Here is a 20,803-nt window from a genome sequence, read left to right as displayed (position 1 = left end):
TACTCAGGAGGCTGAGGCAGGAGAATTGCCTGAACCCAGGAGGCGGAGGTTGCGGTGAGCCGAGATCGCGCCATTGCACTCCAGCCTGGGTAACAAGAGCGAAACTCCGTCTCAAATTAAAAAAAAAATAAAAAAAAATAAAAAAAAAATAATGTCATATTCTCTTTTGCTCCTCTAAAATTGTCAGCAATGCAATTGATATTGTCCAAAGAAAATTACAATTACAATTCAAATAGGAAAATAATTAACTCTTGTGTGTACTTTTTAAAAGACCAAAATATGCCTTGCTGGATGAATGTACCAGTGCTGTCAGCATTGATGTTGAAGGAAAGATATTTCAGGCTGCAAAAGGGGCTGGAATTTCCTTACTGTCTATAACACACAGGCCTTCTCTTTGGTAAGTGTTTCGAAACGCTAATTTCCTTAAGTTTCTCAAAAATAACTGCAAAACTTTTTACAGTAGAGGGTAGGGTATTTAACTTATTTTCTACCTATGTTTCTCTTAAGTTGCACACTAGTAGCTTAGATACTTACTACCTAATATCATTAATATATTATTTGAATTATCACTTTCCAATAATTCCTAAAAGACATGGAAAAATCCAGTGATTTATTTTAATGGAAAATATTTATCAACCCAGTAACAAGTACTGGGAAAAAATATATTTATTGTACTGTACATCGTTCTTTCAGTCCTTTCTTTAAAACCCAGAAAAGTAAAATCCAGAGAAAACTACGTGTACACACAACTTGATATTCCCCCAAAGGATTAAGTGGAGAAAGCATGGGTGGCGGTGGGGGAGTGGGCTTATTTTTATTTGGTTTAAAGAAAAATGAGCTGAATTTTTTTTAGAAATAATATCTCATAAAACTATATTGAATTTCTCCTTCAAATAAAGATACTAATTTTACACTTTCCCTACTTTTCCATTGATTTATCAGCATCATAATAGTTGAGCATTTATTCCGTTCCAGGTATGTCTTATTTAAGCCTCACAACAACCCAGTGAAGTTTAGGAAACCTATGCTTCCCATTTTACAGGTGAAGAAACTGAGAACTAGAAAAGTGAGATACTTCCATGATGACACACTCTGTACTATAGCACACAGCTCTTAGGAGGAGCTCAAAGTATATCTCAAGCATTGGCCATAAATACTACATTCTCTGCTTTTGCATTTCTATTTAATCAATCAAAATTTTTCCTTTTGACTTCTTAGTAACTGACTCTGTATATGCTTTGGCCTCCTATTTTTCAAATGACTGCACAGGATTCCTCCCTTCTTTCTGGCTGCAGCATTCTGTGGCAGGTGTCTGATCAGATTTCATGCCAAAGTTGTCATCGCGTACATGCCTTCAAATCTAGCCTAGTAGCAAGCATTACTGGAATTTATCCTTGAAGCCCTTCTAGACCTTTGACCTTATAAAGAATGTTTACATTAAAATTGTTAGCAAAATTGAATTTATCCTTGAAGCCCTTCTAGATCTCTGACCTTATAAAGAATGTTTACATTAAAATTGTTAGCAAATAGTAGCATCTAATCAGGCTTTTATTGTTCAAAATTATTTGACTCTGAATTTCATTTCTATTGAAAATATATCTATTTTCACACTCAATTTAAACATTAAGATTTTTTGGAATTCTTTAAAAATGTATTTTCTGGATCTAGTCCAGCATGAGTTAGGATCCAGCCAATGAATATGCTTCCCATGACTTTTATCCTGAAGAAGATCAACAGGACCTAGATCTTTAAGACAATGAAGACATGTGCCTGTAAATCCTCTGAATCAAGGATAACACAGAGCTAGGCCAGAACTCTTGAGCCATTTTTGGTATCAACCTTAATTTCCAGACTTTCTCCCAAATTAATCACATGCTGGGACGTGTTAGACTTAAAGTTTTTCTGACCTGTGTTAATGAATTTATTACGCTATCGAGCCATTCAGTTCCTTACTCAAGTAGCTCTAGGAGGCATGGAAAGCATATATAGCCATTTTTTCCGCAATTGCGGGAACGAAGAGTCTTTTAAGTAAATAACGAAATCTGTTGTGCTATGCCTTTTGACAAGAAACACATTTTAATTGTAGCTACCCACAGTACATTTCTCCACAAAACAAAATACCATGTTAGTTCTGATTTTTTATTTAGCTTTGCCATTTTAGGTTGTCATTTCTGATTATTCTTTCTCTCAGGAAAAATGAAATTTTTATTTTCCCTCAATAGGTTTCTGAAGTGGGAAAAGATGTATCATATTTTTCCCATAACAACAAATGAGTAATTGTTGATTGTAACGATTAAAATCAATACTAGTGTTAAGTAAAAAATTATAGAAGCTTATTAGAATTTTTGATTCCTGGGTAGAATTGTAGCTGTATAACCATCACTTTCCTAAGCTTTATCCTGCTTGTGAAGGAAATAGTATAAAGATTATCTCAATTGAGTTTCAGTTAAAATAGCAGTTTCTTTTCAATTCCTCAAAGATAAACCCTGAAATATTATATTATCTCAGCTTGTAATATAGAACACGTCTTTGAATCTCAGGGTATGAAACACCTACACAGTTGGTTCCCCCATGTAGAAATCAAATAATGTTGTAAGACCAGAGTGATGAGCCAAACCATCATTATACATCGAAGGTGGGACTTGCCCAACATATGAATGACCAGGTATGAGTGAGATCATGTGGTATTTGTCTTTCTTTGCCTGGCTTATTTCATTTATTGTAACATCCTCCAGGTTCTACCATGTTTTCATAAATGGTGGGGTTTTATACTTTTTTACAGTGGAGTAGTATTTCATCATGTATATATATAACACATTCTTCACCCTTTCATCCATTGATGGACTTTAGGGTTGATTCCATATGTTGGCTATATAAATAGTGCTGCAATAAACATGGGAGTACAATTATCTCTTTGACATACTGAGATAATTTCCTTTGCATATATTCCCAGTGGGGGATTGCTGGATCATTTTGTAGTCTATTTTTAATATTTTGAGGAACCTCCTTACTGTTTTCCATGATGGCTGTACTAATTTATATTCCCACAAAAGGTGTGTAAGAGTTCCCTTTTTTCCACATCCTCACCAGTACTTTCTGTGGTTTTCCTAATAGCCATTCTAACAAGAGTGAGGTGATTTGAATTTACCTGATGATTCGTGTCATTGAACATTTTTGATATGACTATTGGTCATTTGTATATCTTCTTTCAAGAAATGTCTGTTCAGATCTTCTGTCCATTTTGTAATCAGGTTGTTTCCTCGCTATTGAGTTGTCTGAATTCCTTATATATTTGGGGTATTACTCCCTTATCAGATATATAGTTTCCAAATATTCTCTCCAATTTGGTAGGTATCTTTTCATTCTGTTGATTGTTTTCTTTGTTGTGCAGAAGCTTTAGAGTTTGACGGAATACCATTGATCTATTTTTACTTTTGTTACCTATGCTCTTGAAGTCATATCTAAAAACTCATTGCCTAAATTTCATTGTCATTTCAAACTTAACATCCAAATTTCACTGTCATAAAACTTTTGCCCTATGTATTCTTCTAATAATTTCAGGTCTTGCATTGAAGTCTTTAATCCATTTTGAGTTGATTTTTGGATATGGTGAGCAATAAGGATCAAATTTCATTCTTCTACATGTGGATATCCAGTTTCCCACCATTTATTGAGGATACTGCTCTTTCCCAATAGGGTGTTCTTGGCACCTTTGTTGAAAATCAGTTGACTATAATACAAGGATTTATTTCTGGGTTCTCTATTTTATCCCTTCAGTCTCTGTGTCTGTTTTTGTGTCAGTACCATGCTGTTTGGGTTGCTATAGTTTTGTAGCATATTTTGACATCAGGTAATGTGATGGCTCCAGCTTTGTACTTTTTGCTCAAAGTTTTTTTCACTACTCTGGGTATTTTGCAGTTGCACACAAATTTTAGATTTTAAACTATTTATCTGAAGAATATCATCAGCATTTTCACAGGGATTGAATGGAATATGTAGATTGCTTCAGGTACTATGGGCATTTTAACAATATTAATTCTTCCAATTCATGAACATGAGATAGCATTTTATTTATGTGTGTGTGTCCTCTTTGATTTCTTACACTAATGTTTTATAATTATCATTGTAGAGACCTTACACCTCCCTGGTTATATTTATGCCCAAGTATTAATTTTTTCTAGTTATTGTAAATGGGATTGTTTTCTTAATTTTTTTTCACACAATTTGCTGTCAGTGTAGAGAAATGCTACTAATTTTTACATAGTGATTTTGTATCTTGCAACTTTACTGAATTCATCTATAAATCTAACAGTTTTTTGATGGAGCCTTTAGGACTTCCTATATATAAGAACATGTTATTTGCAGGCAGGGACAATTTGTCTTTTTCCATTCAAATTCAGATGTGTTTTATTTCTTTTTCTTGCCTAACTGCTCTGAGTAGGACTTTCAGTAGTACACTGAATGTAAGTGGCAAAAGTGGGCATTATTATTCTTATCTTGTTCCATATCTCAGAGAAAAACTTTTATTTTTGTTTGTGTCTTTGTTTGTTTAGAGTCAGGGTCTCACTCTGTCACCCAGGCTAGACTACAGTAGTGTGATCATATCTCACTGTAACCAAAACACCCCTTGGATCAAGTGATCCTCCCACCTTAGCCTCCCAAAGTGCTGGGATTTACAGGCATGAGCCACCATCCTGGTTTGGAGGAAAAATTTTAAACTTTTCCCTATTCACTATAGATGTTAGCTGTGGACTTGTAATGTATGGTTTTTATTATGTTGAGATATGTTCCTCCTACGCTTAGTTTTCTTGAGCATTTTTATCGTAAAAGGATGTTCAATTTTATCAAATCCTGGTTCTGTGTAATTAAGATAATCATATGTTTTTTGTCCTTCCTTCTATTAATGTCATGTACCACATTTACTGCTTTGCATACGTTCAACCATCCTTGCATCTCCAGGATTAATTGCACATGATCATGGTGAATGATCTTTTTAAAGTGCTGTTGAATTCAGTTCGCTGGTATTTTGTTCAGGATTTTTGCATCTATGTTCATCAGGGATATTGGCCTGTAGTTTTATTTTTCTTGTTGTCTTCTTGTCTGGTTTTGGTATCCAGATAATTCTGGCCTTGTAGAATGAGTTTGAAAGTATTCCTTCCTCTTCAATTTTTGGAATAGTTTGAGAAGAACTAATATTCATTCTCTATGTATTTGGTAGAATTTGGTAGTTAAGCCATCAGATTCTGGGCCTTTCTTTGATGTGAGACTTTTTTTTTAGTACTGATTCCATTTCCTTGTTATTTGTCTGTTGATATGTTCTGTTTCTACATAGTTTAATCTTTGTAGGTTGTACGTGTTCAAAATTTATTCATTTCTTCTAGGTCAATCAATGTGTTGGTTTATAATTTTTCATAACAGTCTCGTCACGCTTTGAATTTCTGTAGTATCACTTGTAATTTCTCTTTTTTCATCTCTGATTTTATTTATTTGAATCTTCTTTCTTTTTTCTTATTCTAGCTAAACATTTATCAAATTTGGTAATCTTTGAAAGAAATCGATTTTTTTTTTGCTGTTATCTCATATTTTTTTCCAGTCACCATTTTGTTTCTACTCTGATGTTTATTGTTTCCTTTCAGTAAAAGAAAGAATAGTTTTTGTTTGAATTTGTTCTTGATTTTCAGTTCCTTGACCTACAACATTAGGTTGTTTATTTGACATTTTTCTTCTTTTTTGATGTAGGTATTTATTGCCATAAATTTCCCTCTTTAAACTGCTTTTGCTGTATTCTACAGATTTTGGTATATTGTGTTTCCATTTTGCTTTTCTGAAGAAAAGTTTTAAAATTTTTCTTTTCATTTCTTTTTTGATCCATTGATTAACCAATATCATGCTGTTTAATTTCCATATATTTGTAAGTTTCCAAAGTTCTTCTTATTTATTGATTTCTAGGTTTATACCATTGAGGAGAGAAAATATGCTTGATGTAATTTCAGTCTTCTTAAATTTGTGAAGTCTTGTTTTATGGCATAACATATTATCTGTCCTGGAGAATGTTCTATGTGTAGTTGAAAAGAATGTATGTTGTGAAGCTTTTAGATGAAATTTTCTCTAAATGTTTGTTAGATCCATTTGGTTTAGAATATAGCTTATGTTTGGTGTTTCTTTGTTGATTTTCTGTCTGGATGATCTAATCGCTGAAAGCAGGGTGTTGAAGTCTCCTACTCTTATTGTATTGTAGTTCACTTCTTTCAGATCTATGAGTGTTTGACTCATATATGCATGTGCTCTGATGTTGCATTCAAATATATTCAGAATTAGTACATGTTCTTGCTGAATTGACCCCTTTATAATAACATTCTTGGTCTCTATTATAGCTTAGATAGAATATCTTTTGCATTCCTTCACTTTTAGCCTATACTGTCCTTGCAGATAAAGTGAGTCTCTTGTGAGCAGTGCACAGTTGAGTCTTGATTTTAACCTATTTGGACATTTTGTCATTTTTTTTTTTTTTTTTAGACAGAGCCTCGCTTTGTCACACAGGATGGAGTGCAGTGGTGTGATCTTAGATCACAGCAATCTCTGCTTCCCAGTTTCAAGCGATTCTCCTGCCTCAGCCTCATGAATAGCTGGGATTACAGCCTCCCACCACAACACCTGGCTAATTTTTTTTTTTTTTTTTTAGTAGAGACAGGGTTTCATTATGTTGGCCCAACTGGTCTCAAACTTCTGGTCTTGAGTGATCTACCTGCCTTGGCCTCCCAAAGTGCTGAGATTATAGTCCTGAGCCACTGTGCCTGGCCCAGACACTCTGTTTTTTAATTGACAAACTTAGCCTATTAACATTCAAGGTAATTATTAATAGGTAAGGAATTACTCCTGTCATTTTTTTATTTGCTTTCTAGTTGTTTTTTAGATACTTTCTTTCTATATTGTTCTCAGTCTTTCTTTGTGGGTAAGTGATTTTCTCTAGTAATATGTTTTAATTCTTTGTTTTTATTTTTAATGTATCTGCTATAGGTTTTTGCTCTGTAGTTACCATAATACTTACAAAAAAATCTTACAGTTAAACATGTTATTTTTGTACCTATTACAGCTTTTTGTTTGAGGGTTACCATGAGGCTTATAAAAACATCTTATAGTTATAACATGTTATTTTAAGTTCATAACAACTTTAACTTAATTGCAAAAAAGACACAATTTTTACCCTTTATCTCCCCATTGAATTTTTAATATCACAAATTACATTTTTTTATAATGTATATAATTTAACAAATTATTTTAGTTGTTAAAGTATACACAAGTTGCAAAAAAGCACAAACTTTACCCTTTGTCTCCCCAAATTGAATTTTTAATATCACAATTTACATTTTTATATTGTATATAAAATATTTTTATATTTTAAAATAACAAATTACTTTAGCTATTATTTTTAGTAGTTTTGTCTTTTTACCTTCATACTAAAGAAATAAGTGATTTACATACCCCCATTACATTATTTGAGTATTCTGAATTTGACTGTGTACTTGCTTTTACCAGTGAGTTTTATACTTTCCAATGTTTCCTTATTACCCATTAGCATCATTTATTTTAATGTGAAGAACTCCCTTTAGTACGCCTTGTAACATGTGTGGTGGTGATAAAGCTCCTCAGCTTTAGTTTGTGTAGGAAAGTCTTTCTCTTTCATTTCCAAAGGCCAATTTTGCTAAGAACAGTGTTCTTGGTTGAAAGGTTTTTTTCCCTTCAGCACTTTGAATATGTAAACCCATTCTCTACTGGCCTGTAAAGTTTCTGCTGAAAAAGCCGATAACAGATATATTAAAAATCCCTTATATGTTATTTTCTTCTTTTCTCATATTGCTTTCAAGTTTCTCTCTTTGTCTTTTGGCAGTTTGATTGTAATATATTATGGGGTTGTCTTATTTGGATTGAATATGATTGAAGACTTTTGATCTTCCTGTACCTAGATATTCATATCTGTCTCCAGATTTTGAAATTTTTCTGCTATGATTTCTTTAAATAAGCTTTATAAATTTATAAAGTTTTATGTTTCTTAACTCCTTCTAGAATGCAACAACTCATATATTTGCTGTTTTTTTTTTTTTTTTTTTTTTTTTTTTTTTTTTTTTTTTTTTTTTTTTTTTTTTTTGGAGCCAGAGTCTTACTCTTGTCACCCAGGCTGGAATGCGATGGCTTGATCTTGGCTCACTGCAACCTCTGATTTCTGGGCTCAAGTGATTCTCCTGCCTCAGCCTCCTGAGCAGCTGGGAGTACAGGTGCCCACCCCCATGCTGAGCTAATTTTGTATTTTTAGTAGAGACAGGGTTTCACCATGTTGGCCAAGCTGGTCTTAAACTCCTGACCTCAGGTTATCCACCCACCTCAGCCTCCCAAACTGATGAGATTGCAGTATGAGCTGCTGAGTCCAGCAACATTTGCTCTTTTGATACTATTTTGTAACTCCAATAAGTTTTCTTTATTCCTTTTCATTCTGTTTTCATATCAGACTATATGTTTGCAAGTAACCTCTTTTCAAGTTCACATATATTTTTCTTTTGTTTGACAAACTTTGCTGTTGATGTCTCCATTGCATTTTTAATTTTTTTCATTTTATTTTTTGGCTCAAATATTTCTGGCTTAATAACATTATTTCATATCTGTTGAATTTATCTAATAGATTTCTGAATTGTTTCTCTGTATTTTATTGAAGTTTATTACATTAGTCCATTTTCATACTGCTATAAAGAACTGCTAGAGACTGGGCAATTTATAGAGGAAAGAGGTTTAATTGACTCCCAGTTCTGCATGGTTGGGAGGGCCTTAGAAAACTTACAATTATGGCAGAATGTGAAGGGGAAGCAAGGCACCTTATTCATAAGACAGAAGGAAGGAGAATGAACTCAGAAGGAACTACTAAACACTTACAGTATAATCAAATCTCATGAGAACTCACTATCATGAGAACAACATGGGGGAAACCCCATCATGATTCAATTGCCTCCACCTGGTCTCTCCTTTGGCATGTGGAGATTATGAGGATTACAATTCAACATGAGATTTTAGGTAAGTACACAGCTAAACTGTATCATTTCACCCTGGCCCCTCCCAAATCTTATGTCCTCACTTTCCAAAATACAATCATGCCCTTCCATCAGTCCCTCAAAGTCTTAACTAATTCCAGCATTAACCTAAGAGTTCAAGTCCAAAGTTATTTACTTCCTAGATACAATGAGGGTACATGCAATGGGTAAATACAACCATTCCAAATAGGAGAAATTGGCCAAAATGAAGGGGCTACAGTCCCCATGCAAATCCTAAATCCAGTGGAGCAGTCAAATCTTAAAGCTCGGAAATAATCTTTGACTCCATGCCTCACATCCAGGTCATGCTGATTCAGGAGCTGGGCTCCCACAGCCTTGGGCTGTTCACCCCTGTAGTTTCACAGGGTATGGCTTCCCTCCTGACTGCTTTCATGAACGGGCATTGAGTGTCTTCTGCTTTTCCTGGTGCATGCTGCAAACTGGATCACCATTCTGGGGTCTGGAGGACAGTGGCTCTCTTCTCACAGCTCCAGTAGTTAGTGCCCCAGTGGAGACTCTGTGTGGGGGCTCCCAACCCACATTTTCCTTATGCACTGCCCTAGCAGTGGTTCTCTGAGAGCTTTGCCCCTGTAGCAAACTTCTGTCTTTACATCCAGGCATTTCCATACATCCTCTAAAATATAGGCAGAACTTCCCAAACCTCAATTCTTGCCTTTTGTGCGCCACAGGTCCAACACTATGTGTAAACCACAAAAAATTGGGGCTTGCACCCTCTGAAGCAATGGACTGAGCTGTACATTGGCCCATTTTAGCCACAGCTGGGACACAGGACACCAAGTTCTGAGACTGCACAAAGCAGCAAGTTCCTGGGCCTGGCCCAGGAAACCATTTTTACCTCCTATGCCTCCAGGCCTGTGATGGGAAGGGCTGTCATGAAGACCCCTTACATGCCCTGGAGACATTTTCCCTATTGTCTTGGTGACTAACATTTGGTTCCTCATTACTTACACAAGTTTCTGCAACTGGCCTTTTAAACATGAGTTTCAATTCCAAACCGCCTGTTTGTGAATGCATAAAACTGAACACTTTTAAGAGCACTTGGGTTACATCTGAAATGCTTTGCTGCTTAGAAATTTTGTCTGCCTAAATCATCTCTCTCAAATTCAAAGTTCCACAGATTTCTAGGGTAGGAGCAAAATGCTACCAGTCTCTGCTAAAACATAGCAAGAGTCACCTTTGCTCTAGTTCCCAAGAAATTTCTCATCTTCATCTGAGACCACTTCAGCCTGGACTTCACAGCCCATATTACTATCAGCATTTTGGTTGAAGCAAGTCAACAAGGCTCTAGGGAGTTCCAAACTTTCCCACATCTTTCTACCTTCTTCTGAGCCCTCCAAACTCTTCGATCTCTGCCTGTTACCCAGTTCCAAAGTCACTTCCACATTTTGGGGTATCTTTATGGCAGTACCCCACTCTACCTGTACCAATTTACTGTATTACTCTGTTTTCATATTGCTATAAAGAACTGCCCTAGACTGGGTAATTCATACAAAAAAGAGGTTTAATTAAATCACAGTTCAGCATGCCTGGGGAGGCCTCAGGAAACTTACAATCATGGTGAAAGGCTAAGAAGAAGCAAAGCACCCTCTTCACAAGGCAGCAGGAAGGAGAACGAATGCAGGAGGAACTACCAAACACTTATAAAACCAAAATCAGATCTCATGAGAACTCACTCACGATTATGAGAACAGCATGGAGAAAACCACCCCCAATGATCCAATTGCCTCCACCTTGTCTCTTCCTTGACACGTGGGGCTTATGGGGATTACAATTCAAGATGAGATTTTGGGTGGAGATGCAGACAAACCATATTATACACTGGGCTTACTTAAAAAAATCTAAAATTTTTTGTCAGGCAGGTCATACATCTTTATCTCTTTAGAGTCAGTCACTGGCACTTTATTTTGTCCATTTGGTAAGTCCCATTTTCCTGATTGTTCTTGATCGCTGTGGTCATGAGTAGATGTCTACACAATAAAGAACTATAAATTTATTCCAGATTGCACAGCTTGGATTTGTCTGGGAAATTTCTTCAACAGTAAGCCTATCCAGAAATTCTAGGCAGGTCGCCTGTTACGGTTTCTAAGACAGTGATTACTGCAGCTATTGCAACACCAGGAACACTTTAAACCCAGGACCATGACAGATGGTGCAGTGCCAGGGTGGAATCCCTTGACCATTAAGGCTGGCACAGTGCTGAGGTGAAATCTGAACCCCCAGCCACTCAGTCCTGCCTGCCACTACGGGCTATCTGGAGCCCATAGCTTCTATAGTTAGTTGGTCAGTGGTGATGCAAACCAGAAATTGAACTTGTCTGGCAGGGACTACAGGTTTCTGTCTGGCCCTGAGGCAGGTTCAGAAACTCAGTTTGCAGTTATCAGCAGAAGTGAGGGGTTGTAGTAGTCTGTCTAGTGCTGCATTTTACTGGGGCAGGCCTGGTAGTGTGTTCCAATGCAAAGTCTTATGCTTACATCCCTCTCTTTCCCCCAAGTAGATGGTATTTCTCTCTGAGCTGTGTACTTTGTGGTTGGGAGATGGGTGACTTGAGGAATGTAAAACTGCACTTCTTATCCACTTCAATGACTATTTTCTTATTATTGTTTTATAACTAGATACTGTGAACTCTCACCTGGTTTCCTTAGCTCCTGTGGAGCTATTTTTGTGTGTAGTTGGTTGTTCAAATTGATGTTTTCCTGCAAGGGGATGATCACTGGAGAGTCCTATTCCACCATCTTCCTCCACCCTCTGTCCCTTGAAATCATTTTTACAAATAAGTCACTCACAAAAGGCCACATATTATATAATCTCATGTATATGAAACATCTATAGTAGAGAAATCTACAGAAGACAGAAAGGAGATTAGCAGTTGTTAGGGCCTGGGTGGAAAGCTAAATGGAGAAGGACTGCTAATGGGTAATGGGTTTATTTTGAGGTTGAAGAAAATGTTCTGAAATTAGTGGTTACATGAGATGGTTACATGAGCTTGTGATAATACTAAGAACCACTGAATTTTATGCTTTAAAGGATGAGTTTATGGTATGTGAATTATATCTCAATTTTTTAAAAAGCAGGAGGAAATTACTTGAAAAAAATCCCACCAATCATAGTTAATGATATATGAAATCTTAAAAGGAAGCAAGAAGTGAGAAAAACTATAAGGGAAGGCAGAAAAATGGAGGACATATAAAAATATAGGCCACTTCGGCAGTGACAAAATGTAGGTGGTTTAGCCATGCAGGACCAGCTCTGCCAATTTTTCTGTCACCAAATATCCCCGACATAGCATAGCCCACAAAATGGCGGCCTCAGCCTCCCTTAGCACAAGATGGATCATCTCCTATCTTATCAGTAAAATAATCTCTGTACCTCTGTGAAGTTCCTAATTATGAAACTGTGCCATGAGAAAGAAATTAAATTATATAAAAATGTGGAAGTATCTTTAAAATATTTCTTCTATCAAAGAGTTGTCTTAAAAAATGTTTTTAAACTTTAATTATTGAGAAACTTTACTTATATAGAAGAACTCATTCTCAGAGGATGTTGTATGAATGAACTGCTATTGTATTTCCTTTATTTTCCTTAGTTTTTCTATGTCCTTTGAATGTTGACTTTCTTTCCTCAGCTTCTTTTCCTTACTCCCATACATAAATAGTTTTCCTTACTATTTATTCAGGAGTCATAGTGAATTATGAAGATAAATTAAATACATGCAACAGCATGTCTTCCTTTAGAGTTAATATACATCCAGAATATAAAAAAAATATAATAATATTTTCCTAAAAATCAGATTAATGACTTTGGGTTTTTAAAAAAAAATCACAGTATTTAAATTCTTGATATGTCCTTAAAACTCAAATGTAAACCGGCACCTACTTAAAATTTGCCTCTGAGTATCAATTTGGATGATAAACCTACAACTAAAATGACTTTTCAAAATTATGGCTAATAATTTTATTTCATTTTAATTATGCAGGAAATACCATACACATTTATTACAGTTTGATGGTGAAGGAGGTTGGCGCTTTGAACAATTGGATACTGCTATCCGTTTGACATTGAGTGAAGAAAAACAAAAGCTAGAATCTCAGCTAGCTGGAATTCCCAAAATGCAGCAGAGACTCAATGAACTATGTAAAATTTTGGGAGAAGACTCAGTGCTGAAAACAATTAAAAATGAAGATGAGACATCTTAATTTGTTTTGACACATTTCAAAAGTTAATTATTAGACAAAGCCTCAAAGACACTCTGTTATATTGCATGAAGTATGTTAAGCTAAGCACAGATTAAAAAAAAAAAAAAAAAAAATAAAAAAAAAAAAAAAAGGCAGCAAGACATGTTTTATAAGATTTTAGCATTAAGGAAGTATATGATCTGACTTTTCAGAAGAAAAATAAACAAATGTATTATGTAAGGTCAGTCATTATGACTTATACTAATTCCTAGTGAAGGCCTAAAACACTTGTAAAGCAGGATTTTCTAGGTGAATTCATGATGAATGCCAGATTTACTATGTATATGTGATGTGTCTGAAGTTCTTAACAAACATGGGAGATATTCTGGAAAAGAAAAAAGTTTAGAGCAGCATTTGGGTTGACACCAAGTGCATAAAATTAGAACTATGAGTAACATTTAGTCCATTTATAGTTATTAGGTTTAATAGCTAGAATTCATATTAATCATTGCTAGTGGCCAACTAAACAAAATAGCTGACAGTTTGATAAATAATTTCAATATAAAAATTGTTTTAATGGCAGTGGTTCAAAGAAAAAAGCATGGCTAAAATGTATAAAATGCCACATTTAAAAATTTTAGACTTTAAACATCTTAATGAGGACATATAACAAATTAATTTTACTGGGAATCCGAAGTATTTTTTAATAAACCCTTTCATTTTAAAAAGAGAATTGCCAATACAGAAAAGGAGTATCCAAACAATGTTTGTCTCAGCCTGATAATTTACTTGATAGAATTATCTATTGTAACTTCTGTTCGGAAATACACAGCTTGTTTTTTTGCCCAAGGATGAGATTCCAGATTTTAAGAATTGCAGTGATATAACAGAATTGAAGGATTCTGAGAATCACAGTAATCATATACATTGGAATAGTACTTTATAATTTACAATCCCCATTTACATCATTTCACTTTAATTCTTGTGGCAATGTTTTGAGACAGATATTATTTTTCCTACTTTGCTTTTGAGAAAATTGACACTCAGACTTGCCCTAATCGTGCAATTTATTTAAGGAAAGATCCAGAAATCAAATGAAGTTTTCTTTACTCTCTGGTTTAGTACTCTTCGTTATTATCCTTTAAATCAATCTAGGCTATAATAGCAATAAAAATTAGATGAGGTGTTGAAAATAAAATAAATTTGGTAATGGTAGTCTTATTGCTATTTATTGTTTATAAGAAGTAAAAATTAAGTACAGAGTGCAAAGATCATTGTTCTGTGGTTTAAAATGAACCAAGAAAGTTAGCAAATCATTCAGCAACTATGCAGTCTTACTCAATATGAACATACCTCTAAGGCATCAGCAATCAGAAGGGCAAATAATTATGGTTTTGGTAAATTTAATATTTATTGAACATAATGAGAAATAATCTGCATGGACTAGTCATATGAAATAGATCTTATTCTATTTGTGTGCACTGGAGTTGGAAGTACAAAAGCTAATATTGAAACTTCAATCTCTTGCTGCCTATAACACCACTTTGATAGGCCAAAAGAATATTGGAATGATCAGTTGTTAGAGGCCTAGAATTTTATTGCCTGTTGAGACACAGCCATAATATATGTTAACTCTGTGATTCTTAGCACTTCTCAGGTGATAGAGTACCTGGAAGTCATTCATAATGGTCATTATTGAACATCATAACATTTCCACATTTTCAATTCTACTGTGATAACGAGTGCATTTTTAATTGTCAGTAAATGTAACCAACTTACATGAAGGAATGCAATATAAAATTATAATCAGTATATTTGTCCAAAATTTTCTGTTGGTATCATCACTTACTTATTCATCAGTTACCAATATTTCCTGCTAGAAAAGTGAGGCAGGTTTTAAAGACTTTTTTAAGAAGCATGGAACCAAAACTTAACCTTGCTAAAAATTATTCATTAATCTTTTCTACAAAAGTAGCTATCCAGTTTATACTGCTATAAGGGGAAAAGTCTGAGGCAAGTGTCTTAAGTTAACTGTTAAAGCTATAAGAAGAAAATGAAAAATCCTCATGTGAAAGATGTGTATAATTTTCATGCCTTAATTTTCATAATATAAAAATAAAACATACTTTTTAAAAACCTGATATTTTGTGTTTTGAAACACTGAAAAGAATGCTAAAACAAATATTAGATTTGTAATTAGTCATTATTTAATATATTTTATCAATGAACTAAAGCAAAAAAGACTCATTATTTATAATGTACAGGATTCAAAGATGTCTAAAATTCTGCATTAAGAACTATATACACTGTAATTTAAATGTTAAGGTTCTAATACGAACATGTTTTCCATGAACTTTTTGTGCCTATTTGTTTTCTAAATTTATTTTTCAGGACCTTAACTTGGAGAGGAAAACATCTCTGCTTTGAACTTGTATTTATATACCATTCAGTTGTTTTCAAATGATCCAATGGATATATCATATTTTACTATTCTTATAGTTATATTTTATGAAAAACATGAAAAATTCTGAGAAACTAGCCATTTTTGAATATAGCAAGAAATAGATGAGGAAAGGAAAAAGGAATGTTTCAAGTTTCAAACTGCTTTTACCATGTTGTATCTATTTGCCCAAACATTTGATATTTTGGTCAGAAAAAAAAGCTGTAAGTTTATGGAGCTTGATTATAAAATGTGTATTCTTTAAGTTAACTCCTAAACTTGGAAAATAAGTTGCATTCTATGAAAATGTTGCATTATATTTCTATAGCATGTAATGTTATGCCAAGCATGAGTCTAAAACAGTTTGTGTTCTTGTAAGCAGGATGATATATAATAATCCCTAGCAAATAATATCAAGAAGAATGATACACCTTAAAACTAAAGTTTACATTTGTTTACAGTGGGAATGGTTTTCTCTTGATAGAAATTTGGTTTTTGTCTCAAATTTTGGAATGTCTGTACAGGCATAAATGAATATGTTAGTTTTTATTTGAGACATTTGTTCCATGTATAATTTCATATTTGGCAATAGACTTGGCCTATTACAATCTGTTTGGAATAGTTTTTGATTCAGTAAGTCAAGAAAAATCTGTTACACACTGAAACCCAAATCCAGAGAATGTTACACAATTCTGATATATGCATAAAATGATGGTAAATATATTAAATCATTGATTTCAAAAGATGATTTTGATACAATTATTTTATGGGCAAAATTGTGCTAATTTAGAAGTGAAAGGTACTTTCATATAACCTAGGCTATTTACGGTTCTGATGACATAGATTTAGATATGTTGAATATGTTTTGGAATTGAACTTCTAACATTTGCCACATGAGTGCTTTTGGGTGGATGTATAAAATATTTTTATTAAAAACCAATTCCTTCTTCATTGTTATGCTTTTCCTGATTACCAAGTTCAGGGCTGCTTTACATTTTATAGTGTGAAATTTTCAAAACCAATCGTCTATTTATAAACCAGATTTGTAATCATGAAAATGAATGAGAAAAATGCCCTTAATCGTAAAAATCATTATGTAGCTAAATGAGACTGTGGCTGTGTGTGAGTACATTATAATATAATTTCCATCCAATGTGTATTTACTTGAGTTCATGATTCCTTATGAATTTCTTAACCATCAAGTAAAAGACTAGATTAATCGAAGGAATTACGAATTATTCCACTGGTAGAAAATACCCTATTTCTATACTTTAAATCGCCATGTTGGATATATGTCTATGTATACGTTACTTATACATTGTATGGTATATAACCATGTGTAGAACTATAGACAATAGCCACCAAATAATTAGTTAAATATTTATTTTCTTTATTAATACAACACACTTATCAAGTATCTACCTATGCCAGGCAGTGTGCTAAATTCTATCACTAAATAAAATGTGGTCCCTGTTCAAAGACGCTTATGACATTGAAAATTAGGAAAGCGAATGCCCTCAGTCAGACAAAAAGTCAATTGATGTATTTATTATTAATATTTACCAAGTAGGCACAAAGCATTGCATATACAGACTCACTAAATCATCACAAAAAGGTAATTTAGGGAAAGAGGAAAATGAGAGAAAGGTTAAGCAATTCATTCAACCTCAACAAATAGCCAAACTATAGAGCTAAAATTTGAAATGAGGAATATTTGATTAGAAAGCCTATGCAACTCCACATATCCTTCCTTTTAATTATTTTAGGTCATTTTTCATTATTACTATTTTTAACATAAGTATTAGTGTAATTTTTACTGACTCAATGTTTCTGGTTAACCAAACAGATGCATTTTTCATCTAAAAATGAAATTTATGTAACGCATCATATTTGTATTGTTTTTATTATAAATTATGGGCGTAGTCCTCTGGGAAAGTGAGAACATAAGGCAAATTTTCAAAAGTTTTGAGACCCTGGTTGTCATTATTCATTCACTCATTCGGTAAATACTTATTAATACTTCCAGCCACCAGTTACTGTGCTAGGTCTCAGAGATTAACAAGACAGTCCTTGTCAGAGCCCTCATGAAATACTTTAGTGTATTGATATTAAACAAATATATGCCTGTTAGATGTTGTGGCTCCATATAAATGACTTACTTGTTTTGTAGTACCTTCTCAGCTCTTGTATCTTCTACCTAAGACAATTCTGCTGCAATTTAAGTAATAAGTGTATTTTGGCAGCAGGATTCTCCTGATTATACACTTTTGGGCTTCACAGTCCTCATGATCCTCAGCTTGGGCTATTACAAGTTCTAATAAAACCAGTCTATAGGACTATATCATCCTTCACCAGGAGATGGTCCCATATATTTAGCATGTTGTCTTGAAACCTAAGAAATAGCTTCTCAAGTTCAGATCATGTAAAATGAGCTAGTTTTATACATTCAAAAGCAATTCTTATGTTACCACAAAATGCAGATAAACATAGCAGGATAGCTCTAAAAAGCAAAATAAATATAAAAAATTATAGTTGTATAGTAAACAAGAATTCCAAAGTTAAACATATTTAAAGTTATATAACTTGTCTCAGTACTTATGACCTGGTATAGACAACCAAGAGATTAAGTTTTCACCTGTGAGTTTTTATGTGATTTAATATTATACCTAAAAATAGATTATGTATTCATGAGGCAATGAAATATTGATAAACATGAAATAATATTAACTTGGCTATATCATTAAATTTGTCAGTTTAATTCATATAAATAAGGCATAACCTTATATATGAAGTATATTTAATTTTTATATATTAAATTTGATTAAAATGCATTGGACCTACAAATGTATAAAACTGAAGAATTGTCTGAGGACTCACCTGGGAAGGTGCAAAAGTCGTCCTGTAGTCAAGTGACATCTTATTGGAAAACTAATACAATGAGACATTTTTCAACATGTAGATGCTGATATTTCCAGAATGACAAAGACTGATGAAGCAATTGTTAAAGTCCCTTTGTTTAGGCTAGCTCATTGTTTAAATGAGACAAATTTTCAAGACTCACATAGGTAGGGTATAGGTAAATGAGGTTAACATAGATCCAAGCAGATACAGATGCTCTTTGACTTAAGATAGGGTTGCATTTTGATAAACACATAGTGAGTTGAAAATATTATAAATTGAAAGTACATTGAATATACCAAACATCGTAGCTTAGTCTAGCCTACCTTTAAACGTGCTCAGTTACATTAGAGTAGCCTACAGTTGGGCAAAATCATCTAGCAGCACAGTGCACTATAGAGTATTAGTTGTTTACCTTCTGATCAGTGGCTGACTGGGAACTGAGGTTCACTGATGCTGCCTAGCAGTGCAAGAGAGTATCATATTGCATATCTCTAGCCCAGGAAAAGATCAAAGTTCAAAACTGGAAGCTGGAAGTACAATTTCTACTGGATTCATATCACTTTCACACGATGGTAAAGTTGAAAAATCATAAGTCAATCACAGGGACCTTCTATACATATATTTTCCTGTAACCTAACACACATATACACACACACATGCACACACACACACACACAACCCCCTAGAAGTTTATTACAAAGCAGCATAAATATTTTGAGGATTTAAGTTACTGAATTCTTTTTTATTTTGGTAAAAACCACATAACATAAAATTTACCATCTTTAACATTTTTATGTGTACAGTTCAGTAATGTTAAGTATATTCATACTGTTGTGAAGCAGATGTTCAGAACTTTATCTTGCAGATCTGAAACTCTATATCCATTAAACTCTCCTTTTCAAAAACTCCAACTCCTAGTTTCAAGTAACCACCAGTCTACTTTCTGTTTCTATGAATTTGACAACTTTAGATACATCATAAAAGTGGAATCATACAGTATTTGTTTTTTGTGACTGGCTTATTTCACTTAGCATAATGTCCACAAGATTCCTCCATGTTGTTGCATGTGATAGAATTTCCTTCCTTTTAAAGCTGAATAATAATCCAGTATATGTATATACCATATTTTGCCTAACCACTTACTTGGGTTGCTTCAGCCTCTTGGCTATCGTGAATAGTGCTGTATGAATATGGTTGCACAATTATCTCTTTGAGACCATGTTTTCAGTTCTTTTGGATATATACCTACAGTGAATTGCTGAGTTTTTATTTTTGTGTATGTGAGATCTCTGTCCTGTTTTTCCTAGTGGCTGCACTATTTTACAGTCCTACCAACAGTGCACAATGGCTCCAATTTCCCCAAATCCTCACCAACACTTGTTATTTTCTACTTTTTGGATAGGAGCCAACCTCATAAGTATGATGTGATATCTCATTGTAGTTTTGATTTGCATTTCTCTCATGATTAGTGATATTGAGCATCTTTTCATATGCTGTTGGCCTTTTGTATATCATCTTTAGAGAAACGTCTTTTTGAGTCCTCAAAAGGATTGTGAGTTGATAGAGGATACTGAGCTAATGCTCAGTATCTGATGCACAGTCGTTACTTAATATATGTTTGTGGAATAAGTAACAGAATGATTGAATGAATTGATAGATAAAGCATTAAGAGAAGAAAGGAAAAAGGAGATAGGCACATGCCAATGATAAAATTGCTTTATTTGAGATTGGGCCAAGGTTACAAATGTCAGATATTGACATTTGCTATAATTGTATGGACTTTCTGTCTTTGCAATGGATACTAATGGTTACTAAAGCTTGCATTCTGTGTAAAAATAATGTGTTCAAAAAGCTGAAACATTAAGTTCCTCTCAATTCAGTTTCTCCAGATCCAAATTTGCTGGTGTTCCTACACAATTTTAATGTGTCCACTTCATGCTTACATGTTTCGTACAATCCCCACAAAGGAAAAGGACATAAGAAAGCAAGGGACTTGGAAAAAAGTAATAATTAACAGACAAGAAAAGGAAAGAGAGATGGTAACATGTGACTGCAGTGGCAATGGAAATTATGCTTAGAGAGGAGAGGAGTAATTCTGGAGACCTATCACCTATGACCAAGAGTCCAAATGTCATACTCATCTCTCTCTCATCTTCTCAGGTAAATTTCCATGTTCTCAGGGAACTCTGGGC

General features: G+C 34.0%; 1 protein-coding gene across 2 annotated transcripts in view; it reads left to right on the top strand.

Annotated features, from left to right (window-relative positions):
* Window positions 1–13,347, top strand: part of ABCD2 (ATP binding cassette subfamily D member 2) — a 61,680-nt gene extending 48,333 nt beyond the window's left edge. The window contains exons 9-10 of one of the 2 annotated variants that reach the window (XM_017512765.2): window positions 272–397; window positions 13,072–13,347. In XM_017512765.2, coding sequence (XP_017368254.1) covers window positions 272–397; window positions 13,072–13,291 — 346 coding nt within the window. In that variant the 3' untranslated portion in view covers window positions 13,292–13,347. The remainder of the gene's footprint in view (window positions 1–271; window positions 398–13,071) is intronic. The other variant, XM_017512768.2, reaches the window with a different exon arrangement.
* The last annotated feature ends 7,456 nt before the right edge of the window (window positions 13,348–20,803 follow it).

This window comes from Cebus imitator, unplaced genomic scaffold (genome assembly GCF_001604975.1).
Source record: "Cebus imitator isolate Cc_AM_T3 unplaced genomic scaffold, Cebus_imitator-1.0 Scaffold477, whole genome shotgun sequence".
NCBI classification, from domain to species: domain Eukaryota; kingdom Metazoa; phylum Chordata; class Mammalia; order Primates; family Cebidae; genus Cebus; species Cebus imitator.
The sequence above is the reverse complement of the archived record's forward strand: the minus strand, read 5'-3'. Positions and strand labels throughout refer to the sequence as shown.